The following is a 19,417-nucleotide window of genomic DNA, read 5'->3' as shown; positions in this document are numbered from 1 at the left end:
TTATGCATTACATATTATTTACATATTAAATATGTGCCTGGTATTTGGGGTAACAACATTCTCACATAGTGAATGCCACAAATGTTGAGTTGCCTAGAAAATAATATGTGCCTCATCTACACGAATTTATGATATTTGGAAATACATTATATCTTTACAACAACAATTCTAGACATCTCATCAATTACCTGAATGGTCTTCAGTTACTTATTTTTCCAGTTTAATCCTAAATGCAAGGCTTGCACAGTGAATTTGCTCCATTTTTACTAATTATAATTATACTTCATCAGCTACATCAACACATGAGTAATAACAATGAGCACAAATGAATGTTTGAGTTACTTTATTTGTGTCATTTGTGCAATAGTTTCTTGAGCTATATCAAATTACTTCATCAATTAATATATGGAATGGATAGAAATAAATATGGTTGAAACTAAAATGTGAATCAAGTCTATTGATGTTATGCCAGTAACTTTAAGCTTCATCAGTAAAAGAACACCAAAAGCAATGATTTATACAAAGAATGAAAGAGAAAGAAACAAAGAAAAGAAAGGAGAGGAAGGAAGAAAGAAAGGAAGGAAGGAAGGAAGGAAGGAAGGAAGGAAGGAAGGAAGGAAGGAAGGAAGNAAAGGAGAGGAAGGAAGGAAGGAAGGAAGGAAGGAAGGAAGGAAGGAAGGAAGGAAGAAAGAAGGAAGGAAGGAAAAAAAGGAAGGAAGAAAGGAAGGAAAGGAAGGAAGGAAGGAAAGAAGGAAGGAAGAAAGGAAGGAATGAAGGAAGGAAGGAAGGAAGGAAGGAAGGAAGGAAGGAAGGAAGGGAAGGAAGGAAGTTAACCAAAAGTGATCAACTTCTCATTCTAAACCTGCCAACCTGTACAGAGTTTAGTGGTCAGTGCAAGTGGGTGAGCTCTGACACTGAAGGAAAGCCATCCCTGGAGGTAGGGGTCAGGCCCAGGCTTGGGACCCAATCACATGCTTGCCTTCATTTGATAACCAAATTTCCAAATCAAAATACCATTGCACAAATATCTATTGCAGCATCTACTTATTTATAAAAATATCTGAACACTTAGAAATTTCTAGATAATAATCTTTAGTAAAAGGTATCCCATGCTCCCTAAAAAATTAAAAATAGAATTACCATATGATCTAGCAATACCACTTCTGGGCAAATACACCAAAGAATTGAAAGCACAGTCTTGTAGAGATATTTGCACACATATGTTCATAGCAGCATTTTCCCAATAGCCAAAAAGTGGAAGCAATCCACAAGTTCATTGATAGATGAATGGATAAATAAAATGTGGTATACACATACAATGGAATAATATTCCACCTTAATAAGGGGTACCTAAAGTTTTCTAATTCATACAGACAGAAAGAATGGAGGTTGCCATAAGGCATCAGGGGAAGGAGGAAACAATTAGAGTGTTTTTGTGTGATGGAGATAGTGTTTCAGCTTTGCAAGATGAAGAGTTCTGGAAATTGCTTGACCTTTTCTAATCTACTTAACACTACTGAACTGTACACTTAACAGCTGGTTAAGATGGGAAATTTTATGTTATGTATATTTTACTCTAATCAAATATAGCTCTCATGACTGTTACAATGTAGCTTAACAACATAGCTAATGTAATCAGATATAATTAATGCAATGTAAATGATACAACTTGTAGAGATAATAGTATTTTAAATGATACACACTTGGAGCAATGTTAAAGCTGTTTTATGCTTTGGGGGAAAATGTTAAACTGATTAATAAAAATAATGCAAATAAGCATTTATCATTAAAAATTAAAAATAATTTTTATAATGAGAAAAATCTAGTAAAGTCTAGCAAATAATAGTATAAACAAAAGGAATAATGAGTAAAAAGGTGAAAAGCTTAATACATAATTATTTTAAATTATGTTATCTTATTTAATGTTTATTAGCAGTAAAATTTAATATTTAAAGTTGACACCACACATGAATAATTACAGCTCAAAAAAAAGTTCAAACATGTTAAAAGCAACATCACAGGTCTTGCTTAGGTTTATTTTCATGTGAACGGTTTATTTAACTGCTGCCACTTCATTTTTTCTCCATGATACAAGTATTTTTACTCATAAATTTAATCATTTTATTGTAAACCTGCTATGGCCAAATAATCTTCACTTAACAGTATGTGAACAGTGGTGAATAAAACAGACATGCCCCGATTGACACATAATAATTAAACAACAAAAATGTACAAGAGAAGATAGTTACAAAAGGAAAGAATTGAATGTCATAATATTATATTAATAGAACACTGATGCTTCTCTTTACTACTAGACCCGGTGACATAAATGCACAGAGCCAGGCCTTGGTTTCGATCATAGTGCTACCAACTGTGGAACCTTGGGCAAGTTTACTGAAACTAACAAGTGCTAATCTTTCAGATACAATGATAACCTAGGCCGTAATTCATGAAGAGCTGCATTACTCTTCTGTTTTACAGTCATTACCAAAATATATTCTCAGCTAAGCTCCCAGAAATAGTACCTGGTAAGCAGAAAATCCTTAACTAATTAAAACCTCCTTATCTCGGCTTTTTAGTTCATTCACAAAGACTAGCCTACTTATCATAAATTAATAAAAAATATTTAAAGGATTTAAAGGATTACTTTCAGACAAGAAGTCTACCAAGTACCAAGATAAAAACGTATGTACATAGTTTAGAATGTTTCAGCTCGCTGCTGTGATTGTTAAGGGTATTTATCAGCTCTGGTTTTCGTAAGGAAAGTATCACCAAATCAGAATGTGTAGTCATGTTGACAAGTACCTCAAACTTAATACCATTTGAACTAATGTATGTGGTAATTTCAATTTAAACAAAAGTAAGCTCCAGGTTTATTTCACTTCTTGTCTGCTTTGGTGACATTCCTTTGAAGTTATTACTGTAAACATTTCCAGCCTTCCAAACTTTTCCTCTTTTTAGTTCTTCTTACTGAAAAAGTTCTCAAATAAAATAATAGTACCAGAAGCTTCTTTACAAATGACTCTGCTGCTAAATAGAAAACAAGCTTTCCAAATTACTTTCAGAGGGGATCTATATTCATATACAAACTCACTTCAGTATATTGGTCTTAAGAAATAATGTATCCAATGACTACCAGAGGAGAGAAAGCTTCCTGTATTAGTCCATTCCAGATGCTATGAGAAAATATCATAGATAGTGTGGCTTACAAACCATGAAATTTATGTCTTATAGTTTTCAAGGCTGCAAGTTAAAGGTTAAGGCACTATCAGATTCAGTGTCTGGTGAGCGCCCTCTTCGTAAGTGGTGCCTTTTCATTTTGCCCTCACATGGTAGAAGATTCCTAGGCCTTTTTTGTTTGTTTGTTTTGTTTTGTTTTTCGAGACAGAGTTTTGCTCTTGTTGCCTAGGCTGGAGTGCAATGGCACGTGCGATCCCGGCTCACTGAAAACTCTGCCTCCCAGGTTCAAGAGATTCTTCTGCCTCAGCCTCTCGAGTAGCTGAGATTACAGGCGCATGCCACCATGCCCAGCTAATTTTGTATTTTTGGTAGAGATGGGGTTTCACCAGGTTGGTCAGGCTGGTCTTGAACTCCTAACCTCAGGTGATCCACCCACCTAGGCCTCCCAAAGTGCTGGGATCACAGGCGTGAGCCACAGCACCCAGCCCCTAGGTCTCTTTTATAGGAGCACTGATTCCATTCACGAGGGCTCCACTCTCATGACTAATCACTTCCCAAAGACCCCACTGCTAATACCATCACCTCTGGAATTAATGTTTCACCATATAAATTTTGGGTGGACACAAATATCCAGACCACAGCACTTCCCAAAGGGTATAAATACAGAAGCATCAAGATTCTATTACCTCCCAAATAGTGATCCTTCCTGCTCAAAGATTCCTGAAACTCATTGACAAAGGCACATAGACTTTGTTTCAGCACTTTCATGAAAATCCAAATGGCACTGGCAAAGGTGCCATGACATAAATTCACATAGAGGTATAAATGATGGACAGCTAAGAAGTTCTTTAAAGTAGATTTCAACAGCATGATAGACAAGTTTATCTTTATGGTCCTTATATCTGAAGAGGAATACAGTAACATAAAGAATAATAAACAAGGCCAGGTGCAGTGGCTCACGCCTGTAATCCCATCACTTTGGGAGGCCAAAGAGGGCAGATCACGAGGTCAGGAGATCGAGACCATCCTGGCTAACATGTTGAAACCCTGTCTCTACTAAAAATACAAAACATTAGCCGGGTGTGGTGGCACGTGCCTATAGTCCCAGCTACTCGGGAGGCTGAGGCAGGAGAATCGCTTGAACTCGGGAGGTGGAGGTTGCAGTGAGCCGAGATCACGCCACTGCCTTGCAACCTGGGTGACAGAGTGAGACTCCATTTCAAAAAAAAAAAAAAAAAAGAAGAATAAATAAAAATATAAACAGTTTTTGAAATAAGGCAAAGACTAGAATCAGTGAATAAAAACTGGACTTTGTCAGGTAAAATCAGAGTATTGGAAACACAGGTAAACAAAAGAATTGATATAAACAGATAACTGACTAAATTAAACAACCACCTAATGACTATTAGAACAAATAAGAAAATATATAAAGCTGATTCTTGATATTCATACTAGTTACATTATATTCAGTTGCTCAGAATACTGAACTAGCAAGTACTGATTCATTGCTCCCAGGGTTAGAGTTCCTGTGAGATTCTAGTCACAACATTTTGTTTTTGTGTGTTTCTGTTTAAAGACGCATTAATACAGGTTGCCCATTTATTAATACTGAACTTTCACCCAACAGCACTATATATACACCATACATGTCTGAATGAAGATAATCTGACACACATATTTTCTCAGTAAGGCACATGACAGCTGGCAATGGGCACATTAGGTGACTCAAAATTTGCTGCTGTGTACACATCTGTGAATGATCCAGAAGGCACTGCAAATATTAATTTTAGGCTTCCAAAATTTTAGTAAATAGGCAAATTTGCAAATAAAATCAGGATCAAATGTACCTGGGTTTTAATGCTCTTTTAGTACTCGCCTGTGTGATACTAGGTTAACGGCATAAACTCAGTTTCCTTACCTAGAAGATTTAGATGTTTATTAGGTACCTTTAAATCCTGTTACTTGTGAATTTCTTGAAACTCAGCACCTCTAGTCTAAATTCAGTCTAACTTCAGCATACCAGGTACTCCATAATCTAAATCTTTCTTATCTATCCAGGCTTGTTTCCCTCTGCATGGAAACTTACTAGCCTTTAATAAAGAAAGGATGTATTCATTTCCATTCGCCAACTGTCACACACTCAAACATTGATTTACGTATAATCTATCTATCCATTTATCTCGTCTATTATCAAACATTATCTCACAAACAATGTTGCTGGAGATAAAATGATCAGAGACACAGGTAAGAACCCAACCCGGTGGTGGACATAATCTAGTGAGAGAGACAGATAATAAACATGTACATAAAGAGATCTGTAGCATACATTCCAGTAGCTGGAAGTGCAATTAACTAAAAATAAAACAGAGTGATGATTTAGAGATAATTGTAGGTAAGACAATATTTTAAGTAGTGTTATCAGCCAAGAACTTTTTAAGAAGGCAGCAATTAAGCAGAGATCCAAATAAAGCAACAGGAGAGTAAAAGCAAAGACCTGGGGCAGAGGAACATCAGTGGTAAACGCTGTGATATGGGAGTGAGGTTGGTGTTTCTGAGAAAGAGAAAGAGGGTGAGACGAGCTGACACAGAGGAAGTGTGGAGGTGCCAAAGACCAAATCACAAGTGACGTGGCCCATGATAATCGAGTCTAGATGTTATTTTAGATGTGATGGAAACCCCCTGTAAGTAGAACAGTGTCATAATCTAACGTACATTGTAAAAGCATCACTCTGGTTGTGAGGTGACAAACAGGATATGCAGAGCAAGAGTGGAGACCCGAGGTTCTCTCTGTGAATTCCAAGCAAAGAGGGAGACGGTGAGAACAGTGGTGGTGTAAAGTCATCGTGTATGGGGTATAGTTTGGAGACAAAGCAACTGAAATATGCTGATAGGTTGGCTGCAGGGCTTAAGAGAAAAGGTACAATTAAGGATGTTCCTTGGATAAGTGGTGACAAAAAGTACTGAAATAGTACTGAAATAAATAGAAGAAGAACAGGCTTAGTGAGTGAGACAAAATAAGCAAGGGTTCAGTTTTGGTCATTTAAAGACAAGAGATCTACCAGATATCAAAATATGTCTAACATATAAATGAGGGAGGCAGAAACATATAGAAATAAAGTAATATGAAGATAGGACAGGAAACTAGAGACAATAAATAAAATGTACTCTCAGCCATCCTATGACATGATTTTTCCCAGGTCGTGAGGTATAGTCATCACTGATTCATCCACTCAGTAAGCAAGTATTTATTAAGTGACTATTTTGTGTCAGGCATAATTATAAGTGTCTGAGGTACAAATCTTTTTCATTTGTCCTTATGCTCTTATTTTTGAAGACTATCACTGTTATTGCATTGATAAATAAAAAATAAAGTACGAATCAACTAATGTAGGAATTTCATGCATCAGTTTTCAAGTTGATGGAATGAATGCATTTTCTGGCATCATGTCTATAATAGAATTTCACAAAAAAACCTGAATTACATATTAAAAGATAGTTAATCTCTTTATTCTTGAAATATCACAAAACACAGCAAATACAGGCATTGGTTAGATAATTTTTATCAGCTTTTTTTTTTTGTCTAAATCATGGGTGAAATTTTTCTACTCAATTTTGGTTCACTGTCAACCATAAACTGGTCTATTTGAACAGTATTTGCACATCTATTAGTCCATTAAAATAACAAAGTTCAACTGTCAATCAAATAATGGCAGAATCAAAGTTTCCAAAGGTACAAAAATAAATAAATAAATAAAGTGGTCAGGAGCATAAAATACAACATGATGATTAAAGTAGAAAGTATATATTTTTTGGTAACAAAAGGAAATACATCTGGGTGGTACATGCAAGGGGACAGAGACAAGTACTGAAGAAACAGAATGCACAGGCTTGCAAATGAGGATGAGAGATTCTCTGGGTTTACTGGCAATGCCTGGATTCTCCTGGTGCTCCTGCTGCAGGTGCAGACACATAACCATGACCATGATCACTGCCCTCAGTAGGTAGTGTTCACAGTGCTCATTACTACCCAATGGGTAGTAGAGCTCCCTACTGCCTTCTGATCACTTAGTGAATGAATCTTCCAATCAGTAAAGTCTCCATCTCCAACCATGCATCTAAATTTCTAACCCTGGCTGGGACCTACCACCAGGACCTCATTGTTCCTCTCCACTTCAGCTTGAACTCTCCATTTCTAGACCAACTCTTTCATTTAAACATACTCTGGAGTTCCTGAGAAATTCCCCTATTTCCTGACTTTAAATCTTTAACTCAGTCCCTTTCATCCCGCAAAAATGACCCATGGGCCAGTGTGTTAGTTCTGGATCCGGACTTTGATCCAAAATTTCTGATTGGACTTTGATTTCTTCTGGCCCTTCCTCTAATAACACAACGATGCTGCTGATCTCCCTGACGAATATTTTTAAGGAAGTTGAAAGCTCATAAGAACACTTAAAATCCCTATTTTTGATATAAACAATGATCTGTGTAATGGTTAAAAAAAAAAAAAAAAAAAAAGGTGAAAAATGTTTTGTTCCTCTTACAAGGAAGACTGTCTACCTTTTAACCTCTTAGTTTAGAAGAGAAATAAAACTTCTATTACTTAATGGACCCTCTTGTGAAATCAGCCTGTGCATTTGTCAAAAGAAAGTATTGTCAGTACTTCAAACATTCTAATTCAAATAGCACAGATAATGTAAACTCACTTTAATCTTCTTGAAAATGTCTGCGAACGAGGAAAGAAGAAAAAAAAAAACTCTTAGGCTCTTGATGTTGCATTTTATGAGCGATCCTTTGCTTCTTTGCTGATTAAAAGGCTGACTCTCTGTTTCTTTGCGGATTTAATGAGGATTCTCTTCAATGCCATTGTCATTTATGGAGAATATGTGCCAGGAAGATAGCCTAAAAGACTTTACCTCAAAGGACTGAAAGGTCAGCCCGACGTGGTAGCTCTCAGACACTGTTATTTTCCACACACATTCTTTCATCGGGCGATAGTCATCAGGATAATTAGGAGACTGAATCTGTCCTTCATTTTTACGTATCTCACCTCCACAGATCGCTGAAGAAAGCCAAAAAACAAACAAATAACTAAGCCTAGACATGCCATTTCGTTTTCATTTTCTTCTAGGTTAACATTGAAGTTCAGCTCCTGTAGTTCAGTACGTAAAGACCAGGCTATAAAAATCAAAGTTGACTGATTGTAATGTAGTAAATATTTGTATGGTAAAAAAAAAAAAAAAAAAAACAAAAAACCTAGTCAAATAACTACAAATATTAGATAATGGTCAAGGAATAAATAAATTTTAATCCTATCTTAACCAAAAGGTATTTTTTAACCTTTAAAAACCTTTAGTGGCTTTGTGAATTTATTCTCTGTGAGTTTGTTCTGTGATCCTCTGAGCTGCTTCCTTTGGTCTTTCGACTGCAGGTAAAAGAGCTCATCAAAACAGGAGTCTCATCCTGAACAGAACTCACTGGGTCTCTGGCAGTGAGTTAGTGTCATGCGCGCAGCGTCTGTGACTCCCTCCAAATAATCCTCTTCACTACTAGGCAGTTAATCCTTAAAACAAAATGCTTCCATTTACTTAAAAGTTTAAGGGAAGCAGAAATCTTCTGTCTTCAAAATTACATAAACTGCTGTACTAGGAAGTGTCTCCTCCACCCACAACCTGGCAAGAAAGGAGCTTGGTTTTAAAGCCAAGAAAGCACAATGCCAGTTTATTGTTTTAGAGAAGGATAAAACAAAGCGTTTTATAAGTCCTTCCTCAAATGCTGACTTTCTTATTTAGATAAAGCATGCCCCAGAAATCGCCACAATTACTTTCTGTGCAATTTCCTCTAATAAAAAGTATTTCAGGAATACAGGGACCAAACAGACACAAAATCAGTACAAAGGAAAATGATAATTTCTTCATAATGTTTTAAAACTATCAAGAAACAATGAAGCTTTAAGAATGCTTGTGCCATTTGCTTTTTTCTCCACACATCCTGAACACATTTAGATATTATTACATCACGGATACTAGAAAACAGGTTGTTCTTGCAATTAAATTTACTGAGTATTTTTATTAAAATTATCTCTATGAATATAACACAGATTCAGAAAAATTCATAATTTTAAAATGTGGTAATAATGTCATTGTAACGAAATTAAGAAATGAACATTTCTGTTGAGGTATAAGATGAACTACTCTCTAAAATTCAATGTGACTTGCCTTCATAGACGGCTGCAAAGCCTTTTCCTACCCAATTACTGCTGCTACGAAACTCAATCCACATTCTGCTGTCTGTAGAAGTAAGAACTTCAGGCACTTTGTCCCCACAGAATCTACCTAAAAGAAATAAAAGAATAAAGAGAAACTCCTAAATAGGACTCTATATTCTACGTTCTTTTCGTACTAGCCACAAATAATATGTAAACACTGATTTGGTTCACATTTCCATTCCAAGTGATTGCAGCCACAACTATGCCTTAATATTTACGTACTAATGGTAGATAAACACAACAGTCTTTTCATATACATTTATAAAGCATTTGACTATCAGCCTCAGAGTAACTGACTGATGTCAGTATTGTTACCATATGTAGAAGTAAGATGGTTACTCAAAAACAATATTTGAAAAAGGTCAAATGATACATTAAGGTGGGGAATATTATTTAACGGGAAACAGAAAAAAGGTTCAAGTCACCCTAAGAAAGTGGTTTCAAATTGTCAACCTGGCCAATAGCAGGGAAATGACTTGGTTAAGAATGTGCTCTCAGTCAGGCACAGTGGCTCATGCCTGTAATCCCAGCACTTTGGGAGGCTGAGGCAGGTAGATCACGAAGTCAAGAGCTCAAGACCATCCTAGACAATATGGTGAAACCCCGTCTCTATTAAAAATACAAAAATTAGCTGGTCATGGTGGTGCGTGCCTGTAGTCCCAGCTACTTGGGAGGCTGAGGCAGGAGAATCACTCGAACCTGGGAGGCAGAGGTTGCAATGAGTCAAGATGGCAACACTGCACTCCAGCCTGGTGACAAAGCAAGATTCCATTTCCAACAAAGAAAGAAAGAAAGAGTGTGCTCTTGGCTCGGAGGGGAGTTCTTAATTCACCCAGGTTCAGTAGCAACTCCTTAGGAAAACCCTGAAGCCGCTCTTGGTATCTTTTATCACTGCACGCATTCCATGTCATCACAAAGCTATAATCTGTGGTGTTATAGGCAGAATAACAAATACTATCAGAAGACTTGAGCATGATTTCCAATGTCTTCTAATTCTGTATCCAGAAATATGAATTACAGCAAAGGAATATAATACCTGTCATTCCTTCCTTTCTTCCCCATCTTTCCACAAATATTTATGCTTACTTCTGCCTCTATGCTCTAAGCTTTCACATGATCACAAAATGCTTAAATATGATAAAGCACATGCAACAATTCTACAAACATATTACAATGTTATCCATTCTAATGTGTCTCTGGAAATGGCATACATAGTTTTAGTGTATGAAAAATGGTAGCCAACTTGCATAAAGCAAGTTCATGCTAACAGCTAACAGGTGAAGACATATTTTCCTAAATTGCAAAGCAAATTAGAGGCAGGTAACACAGAGCAGTATGTTTTAAACTATAATGTGCATCTGAATTTCTAGGAAATCTATTCAAATGCAAACCCTAATTCAGAGGATATAGAGTGGGAGCCAAGTTTCTACAATTCTAACAATTTTCCAGATGATTTCGATGCTACCAATCTAAGTGCTGCACTTTTTGGAGCAAGGTCTTAGAAGAAACGGTAGGGAAAGCTTTTCACATAAAAACCATGATTACACTGCCTCACTCTGGTGGTCCATTATACATTGAGCCATGTAATGCTGATGGTGCTCTAAAAAGAAGTGTTGTTCAGAATTTTAGCTCTAGGTTTGTTTCTCTAATATGAATTTAATGAAATATTTTCTTTGGCCTGTGCATACATATGTAAAAAATTGCTTTATCTAGGCTAAGAAACTAAATATAGAAGACAATGTTTTCCTCAATCTGACTTACCACATTCGTTCAATTCTTTATTTTTAAACATTTCTACAGATCTCTTGGATTTACATGTGGCTGCTGTCACTTTTAATACAATTGTGCCCATTCAGTAGGTGTTAGATGTTAAAAGAGCTGCACAGTTCATCAACTCGACTGAGCAAAACTACTTCTAAGAGTAAAGAAAAAGTTACAATCTCAGAAAAAGATCAATATAGAGTTATAGAGTGGATTCCTGCATACTGCAAACAGCTCTCACCTTTGAGTAAAACAGAGGGCAACAGTAAACTGCCTATGCAAGTTAATAGTGTGGTCTGTGGTTAAATGTTGGCAGCAGACTTTCATGAGCACCAGATCTGACTATAGTTTATGACACAAACTGCAAATGTCTCTTCTCAGCCACAGAAAACTCTCTGAGAAGCAAAATTGTGACATCTATAACATAATAAGAGTTAATATGCTTGACATAGGAAGCCAGCTACCAAACATGTACCTAACAGTTTACACCACTGGCTTAGCAACAAAACAAAAACAAAACACACAAACACACAACATGTACACCCAAAATTCGTTTTTTTTTAAGTTGAAACTGATTCTTAAAGCAAAAATACAGAAACATTGTGATGCGTACTCATGATAGGCACAATACATGAGAAAGCTATTCTCAATCATTATGTTCAAATCCTAGCGGCCACCTCATAACTTAAGCTAGCTCAAATTAGTTGATCAGTGAATGTATTTATCCATTTGTCTTCGAATATTTTTGGTATGGTTGAAAAAAGTATAATTAACATAAAAATAATGTTAGTCACACACATTTTTAACTCTAAGATGTCTCTTGAAAGAATCAGTTGGTTTTCTTTGGACAGGACAGAATTAATACATAGCAACATAAGATGGAAAAGATATCTTACCAAGAAGAGGTGATTTTCTCCAGTACCCATCTCTTACTTCAATGTAGTCATACCAGCACAAACTACTCTTGTAAAGATCCATCGTTGTAAAATTTAAAACAATCTGAAAAATGGAGGTAAACAACCCACAGAGTAAAAATGATTGTATCTACATATAGTGATTTGATTCCTAGAGGTAAGGAACCCTGGTTTACAGTAAAAATGCATGTACAGCTAATTCTTTTTCAATGTTATAATTATCCTAATATTTTTTTCTGAACCAACACCTTGAAACCATGTTTTCCCATTTTCTTTAACTGTTTTACAATGACAGGAGAAGTACAATATGAGTAGTTGAACAAACTAAATATTTTAGCAATTAACAAAAAGTTTCTGTAAAGTTAATCTGGACAACTGTAAAGCAAACAAAGTTTTATTTAAATAGTTTATTTTGAATTTTCCCAAGATAAGCATGACTTGAACCATGAAGAATTCTAATTTTTCCATGAAAGCCTTTTTAAAAATAATTTATTTCAAAGACGACCAGTCAGACATCTATAATTACGTTAAAAATAACCACCATGTGCCACATTCCCAGAACATATAATATCATTGTGTATGTTGAAATGTTTTAAATACAGTCCTAGAATTAGAATTTATCCATCTAATGATAATCAAAGGCAGATGTCACTATGTTTCTCTAGATCCAAAGATGTGTATACAAAGACCTTTCAATTTAGAGCATCTTGTACATGATCCTTATTTTGTGCTTTGTTTCAAAATGATGCTGTTGTGTAAAGATAACTCAAGAGACAATTCTAGGAAAGACGACTTTCTTACTGCTTTATAAAAGGACTTTACTTTTCAAACAACTCTTTTCTTCTTACTTGATTACACCGAAAGTAAAGCCAAACTTACACGAGAAATGTGCTTATCTGAGGCAATGAAATTCATTTGGATTTTTTTTTCACATTCAAAAACTCATGCTAACTCTATTCTACTTAAAACATCTGAGATGCTTACGGTTCATAGTACGCCCGTTCTCTACTCTAGAAATTGTGATGGACTTTGGTCAAAAGCAACAAATTATGAGTATTCGAAATGTTCCTACTACAAAACTATAGTTTGTAGCAATATTCAAAAATCTCTTTTGTGAAAATACAAAAGGCTGAATGTGAAAGAAGTCTCAGGGAATAACAAAGAAAGGAAGAAAAAATAATAAAGAAAGGGAGAGAAGGAGGAAGGAAAGAAAAAAGGAAAATAAAAACATAATCAATACTGAATCCATATTCCAGAAAAGTATTACCAATTCTGTGCTGGAAAGTATATGCTTCTCCCCTTTCTTGAACACAATATTTAACATAAAGGTAAGCACTAATTACTGCAAATCAGTGCTGAATGAACTTACTTCTTTCCCAAGTGACACAGGATAACTATAAATATTTCTCATGGCATCTCATATCTAGGTACTACAGTGATCAGTGATGAAACTGTACACTAAAGTTGGTTTCAAATATCCATATAAACTAACATGTACTTTCCTAGTAACAAAGAAAGAAATCTGCCAAGGATAAGAAAATAGGGATGTAATTTTACAAAAATGTAGTACATTAAGTTGTGGAATAAGTTTTTGGTTTTTTTTTTCATTGGAGATGGAGTTTCGCTCTTGTCGCCCAGACTGGAGTGCAGTGGAGCAATATCAGCTTACCACAACCTCTGCCTCCGAGATTCAGGTGATTCTCGGCCCTCAGCCTCCTGAGTAGCTGGGATTACAGACACCTGCAACCACATTCAGCTAATTTTTGTATTTTTAGTAGAGATGGAGTTTTGCCATGTTAGCCAGGCTGGTCTTGAACTCCTGACCTCAGGTGACCCATCAGCCTCGGCCTCCCAAAGCCCTGGGATTACAGGTGTGAGACACTGCGCTTGGCCATAAGTTAGTTTTAATAGAATTGTTCATTTATTTTTATCTTCCTTCTTTGCAGTTTATCTTTTTTTCTGTTTTTCTTTGTCTTCACCTCATTGTAAGGTTCCGTTTTTTAAATGTTTACAAAAATTTTCAAAATACCCAAAGGCAAAGCATTGATCATTTTTTCCCAATAATCCTCAACACTTGATTTTCAAAATGCTTTAGTATCTCATTTATTTTTATAAACTTCCCAAAATATTTTCTCCTACATCTCTAAATACCAATGTAACATTAGACTATATTCAGGATATAAGTAGGAAATAATATCTGGTTTTTGCCTTTAACTTTGTGTTTACTTTAAGTCTGCTCCAAACGGAGAATACTATCACTGCCTGATACTACTTTTCATTTTATATTTCCCCTATAGCAACCACCAAGATTTCAACTCTCTATGATTATATAAGAACTCATTTATTATAGCAGAGACAGCAAAACTTGAATATAGACACAAACAGAGACTCCCCCAAGGCTCACATTCTGGCTTCCTCCTTAGATTGAAAGAGTAGTTTTATAATGACATGCAGATAGCTTCTACTGCCTTCTTCATGAGGAAAAGAAAAGCTAAATTAGAAGTATGTGTATTATCAGTTTCATTCAAAATTAAAAAGTGTGTTTGGATTGCAAAGAAATAGTTAATATTTGATCTCTTGAAACACACACACAAACACACAAACACACACACAGTTGGATGGGGATAACTCTAAGCAGAAAATTTTTCTAACTTGTTTTTAATCTTCTGGTTTAAACACCACGCACCGTGGAGGAACATAACTGGCCTGACATTAACATAAAACACAGAGCCCTCTAAAAGCAGAAAATGTAATAAAGATTGGTTTTCTAAAATCAAATCATAGGGCTCTGACTATAGACGTAAAATTCTGGCCCTCGACTAAGGTTGCTAGCAGGATTCGTACTTGAATAACAAATCAAACACACTTGGAAAATATCTGGTTGTTTTGCATTATGTTATTTTATGTAAACATATTGCATCTTTCCCCAAAGAATGATCAAATGAAAAATACAAAACACAACTTTATAAATATTTTATTTTTGACTTAAGTATAAGTAACAATTCAAAATTAATTATAGCTCCCTTGGAGTATGAGATCGAGGGAACAATTTTAAGATTTCCTGTGACTGTTAGGAGTCTAAGTTGCAACGTTGAATAGATGCCACTGCTGCCAATTGTGCTTATTAAAGACTTTGTTTTCCGATGCTGCGGAGTGAAGAATCCTGAAGAAAGGCAGATCAACATTTCAAGGGACTGTATGTCTGCGAGTCTCCAGAGAAAGATATATATAATCAATGAACTTTTTTCAGCACAATTAAACAAATTCCATGAGCACCACAAAAAGGCCAATTAGCATAATATTTGCACCATACCTTATAAGGCTGAGGATAGAGAATGTACAAACCTTGCCAATTAGATAAAAAAAAAGCATCAAGATTAAATAGATTGCTATGCTACAGCCAGAAGAAACCTGGACAAGTCTAACAAACTTTCTAGAGTGACAATATTTTTCTTTCTTCAGAAATAAGGCTCAGAGAGAGTAAATCAGGGATCAGTAAACTACAACCCATGGATCAAATTCTGCCTGAAGCCTGTTTCTGTAAAAGTTCTATTGGAACCATTCCTTTACCACACATTGTTTATGTCTGTTTCAATGCTACAGGGTTAGCAATCAGTATTTGTGACAAATACTGTGTAGCCTGCAAAACAAGTATATTTACTGTATGTTATTTCCAGAAATGTTTGCCAGTCTCTGAAATAACTGATCATTAAGGTTTTGTTCAGCTCTGAAATTGTATCATGTTATAGGAAAAAAAATACAACTTTTTCTACATCTGGAAGCTATTCTTGATTGGGAGTCAGAAGACCTGGGTTCAAGTTCTAACTTCTCAGTTTGCTGGTTTACTTAAACATTCCGAGGTTCAAAGAATCTTACTGCTGTAAACAGGAGGTCACCATATCAGGCTTATCTCACCAGAATTAACTCGCAAGACTTTAGTTGAATGATGTGGAGAAAAATACTCAGGTAATCCCAAAGCACTATTAAGATTCTTACATATTACTATTTCATGGTATATATTCAGACATTCCTCACAATATAAACCCTGAAAAAATTCATAAAATAAAGTATTACTCCATTTCCTTATTCTATCTATGCTCCGAAACATACAAACATCAGTTTGATGACAGGTGGAAACCAGGAGTCAAATTATTCTATTAAAATATTTTTTCTGCTTAAACCTATGTGATAACATCTGACTTTGAAATTTTGATGAATCATCACTCACTATTCATCAGAACATTATTTATACCTCTCCCTTGAATGTGTATGTCCCTCCAAAATTCATATGTTAGAAATTAAATCCCAAAGTGATGGTGCTAAGAAGAGGCCACCGGAAGCTGATTAAGCCAGGAGGGCTCTGCCCTTAGAAATGAGATGAGTGCCCTTATAAAAGGGCTTGAGGAAACAAGTTCATCCTTTTATCCCTTTGTCCCTTCCAACCCTTCAGCCAAGTGAAAATGCAAGAAGTAGAAAGTGAGAACTAACCAGATACCTGAATCTACAGACACCTTGACCTTGGGCTTCTCAGCCTCTACCTCTGCGACTGGGAAATAAATCTCTATTGTCCGTAAATTACTCAGTCTTAGGTGCTTTGTTATAGGGGCATTAATGGACTAAGACTTGTTTTTCCTAAATTCCCACTGCACTCCTACATCTAGTTAATTGTCAAATTCCATAGATGATATTCTATAATATCCCGTCTTTTTCCTCTTTCGCCATCAATGCTGGCTGTACTTCTTTTCTGAATATAATGTAATAGTTTCACAAGATGTACTTTGGCTTTTAATTTTACTCTTCTCCATTTCATCCTATACTTTATGGCCACGGTAATCTCAATAGAGTTTGCTTCCCATCAGGGTTTTGGAATCAATGACTCTAGTAATAACCCAACTTTGCTGCCTCATCTTTCATGATCTCAAGCACATAAGCTTCATCCCACTCATCCCTAACTTCTTGCTATTGTGCTCTGACAGAGTATTCCAATCTCAGCTCTATTCCCATTCCTTTACTTAAAGTGAACATAATTCTACGTGGATTCTACTTTCCCCTTCCTTGTTCCTTGAAATTCTTCATGTCGCTCAAAATCTTTATGGAATGCTACCATCTCTTCAGTCATGCATGAATCTTCCAACAAGATTTGAGCTTTCCTAAAGTCCGTGATAAATTGTATTTTCTTTTTTCAGTTATTTTTCAAAGTTGAACCATTATATTACTAGGTTATAAGTTTATAATAGCAAGAATTTATTTCACACATCAAAAGATACATCTATTTTAATAGAATAAGAATGTATTTATGCAGTAATTGCTAAATTGAAGCAATGTCTTTGGCAATATAAATATACTATTGTGAATTGACTCCATATGTGTAAATCACAGATGAGTGATTACAAAGAAATATCTGCAAAAAATAATCAATAGCTTCTAAATGGGTTATACAGGAAAATAGAAAATATTAAGTCTATTCAAGACATAGTATTGACTGACCTTGTTCAAAGGTTAGTCAATTTTAAAGGATGCAAGAATCAATACTGTGCCCTTCTATCAGCTCAACACAGCTACCCTCTTAGCTGCACATTCTGAATTGTTGCCAGCATGAACCACGCGACATGAAGAATAGCCTTAGACTGAACAGAAATCCCTCTGTACCTTGGAAGGCTCAATCTGAGAAAGATATGCATGTGAACTGAAACCCTTATTTTTAAATTGTGGTATAATATGTGTGCACCATGTAAAAGTTACCATTTTAACCATATTTATGTGTACAGTTCTGCACATTAAGTACATTCACATTATTGTCGAACAATGACCATATTTACTAAAGAGAATATTTTTCTCTTGCCCAAAATAACATATGCTTATTGCAGATAATTTTTTAAAGGAACAAAGAAGACATAAAAACTATTTGCAAACTCAGCAAGTAGAGATAAGCATCATTTTGTTATATATTCTTCCATAAATTTGTCTCTAATGTACATAATTTAAAATACAGAACTTCTCATGCCACTACCTTTTGATTCGCCTTAAATATTTCATAATATATTGTAAACATTTTCTCAAATCAGAGTTTCCTTTAAGTTTTCAAAATTTATTTTGTTTCCAATTTTCACTATTATAATAATCAGCTACCTTTGCACACACTCAGATAATTGCTCTAGGATAAATATCTGGGCAAAAGTGCAGGTACATTTTGTAAAGTGTAATACAAATTGCTCAATGTCCTTCTGAAAGGTTATTGTAATTTCTACTTTGAGAAGTTGCATATCTTTATGATCACTTGATGTTAACATTCAATTCCATCTTTACCAATATGACAGGTGAAACATGCCAAATTATTGTTAGTTCAAATAGCATTTCTCTGATAAAGAAAAAGATTAAAGAACTTGATATACTAATTAAATATCTACTTGCACTGATACTTCACTGAATTTTCTACTTTCTCAGTCATTTTCTGCTGGGGGGTGAATCTTATCGGTTTATAACAGCTCTTTACATATGAATGACTCAACGGTCCCTCAACCTTATGTGTTATAATAGTCTTCGTTTTCATTTTTATTTGTGCTTTTTGTATTTTTATAAAAACAATTTTATGTGGATAATCTGAACAAGTTATTTTAAATTTTCTTATTTTCAACTCATGTATTCAACATACCTTTTTCAGAAAGAAAATAAAGCACTGTTTTCTTTAGAAAAATATGCAGTATGAAGTAAAAGTTGTTTAATTTTTCACATATCCTTTAAAATGATTTAAGTATTATTTACTGAGAAAATCCATTTTCCCAATTTGTTTGAAAAATGATCCTTATAAGTATATGACAGAAGTCTTCTATGCCCTCAGGCATAATTCTGGTCTTTTCAGTTTGTCCATTTATACAGAAGACTTTTTTGACATTGCCACAGAATTTGAATTACTGAGGCTTCATAATGTTTTTCTGATAGTGCAATCCACTCCCCCACATTACCATTGTTTGTGAATTTTCCAACTATTTTAAGATAAACTCTAGAAAAATTTGACCTGGTACAAAACAAAAATCTGTTGGAATTTAATTTGGAATTATTATACGTTAATTTGACAAGAACTGATAATTTATAATACTACACTTTTACATTTCAGTTCATGATGTGTTATTCCATTTATTTTAGTCCCACAGCAAAGTTTCTAGTTTTCTAAAATATGTTATATTTTAATGTATTTGTTTTTATTTGAATACCTCTAGTATTAAATTAAGCAATTTTTGGTTGATTATTTTGATTTTAGAGAAAAGAAAACACATTCTCTATAACTAAAGAAAAAATT

At 35.0% G+C, this 19,417-nt stretch overlaps 1 protein-coding gene across 3 annotated transcripts in view; it reads right to left on the bottom strand.

Annotated features, from left to right (window-relative positions):
* The window catches only part of TLL1 (tolloid like 1), a 223,724-nt gene that overhangs the window by 51,545 nt on the left and 152,762 nt on the right, over positions 1-19,417 (bottom strand). For 2 of the 3 annotated variants that reach the window (XM_025385694.1, XM_025385693.1), the window contains exons 10-12: positions 12,103-12,205; positions 9,396-9,512; positions 8,094-8,239 (exon numbers count right to left, since the gene is read on the bottom strand). In XM_025385694.1, coding sequence (XP_025241479.1) covers positions 8,094-8,239; positions 9,396-9,512; positions 12,103-12,205 — 366 coding nt within the window. Of the gene's footprint in view, positions 1-7,064; positions 7,134-8,093; positions 8,240-9,395; positions 9,513-12,102; positions 12,206-19,417 lie in introns of all 3 variants that reach the window. The other variant, XM_025385692.1, reaches the window with a different exon arrangement.

The sequence above is a fragment of the Theropithecus gelada genome, chromosome 5 (assembly GCF_003255815.1).
Source record: "Theropithecus gelada isolate Dixy chromosome 5, Tgel_1.0, whole genome shotgun sequence".
NCBI classification, from domain to species: Eukaryota; Metazoa; Chordata; class Mammalia; order Primates; family Cercopithecidae; genus Theropithecus; species Theropithecus gelada.
The sequence above is the reverse complement of the archived record's forward strand: the minus strand, read 5'-3'. Positions and strand labels throughout refer to the sequence as shown.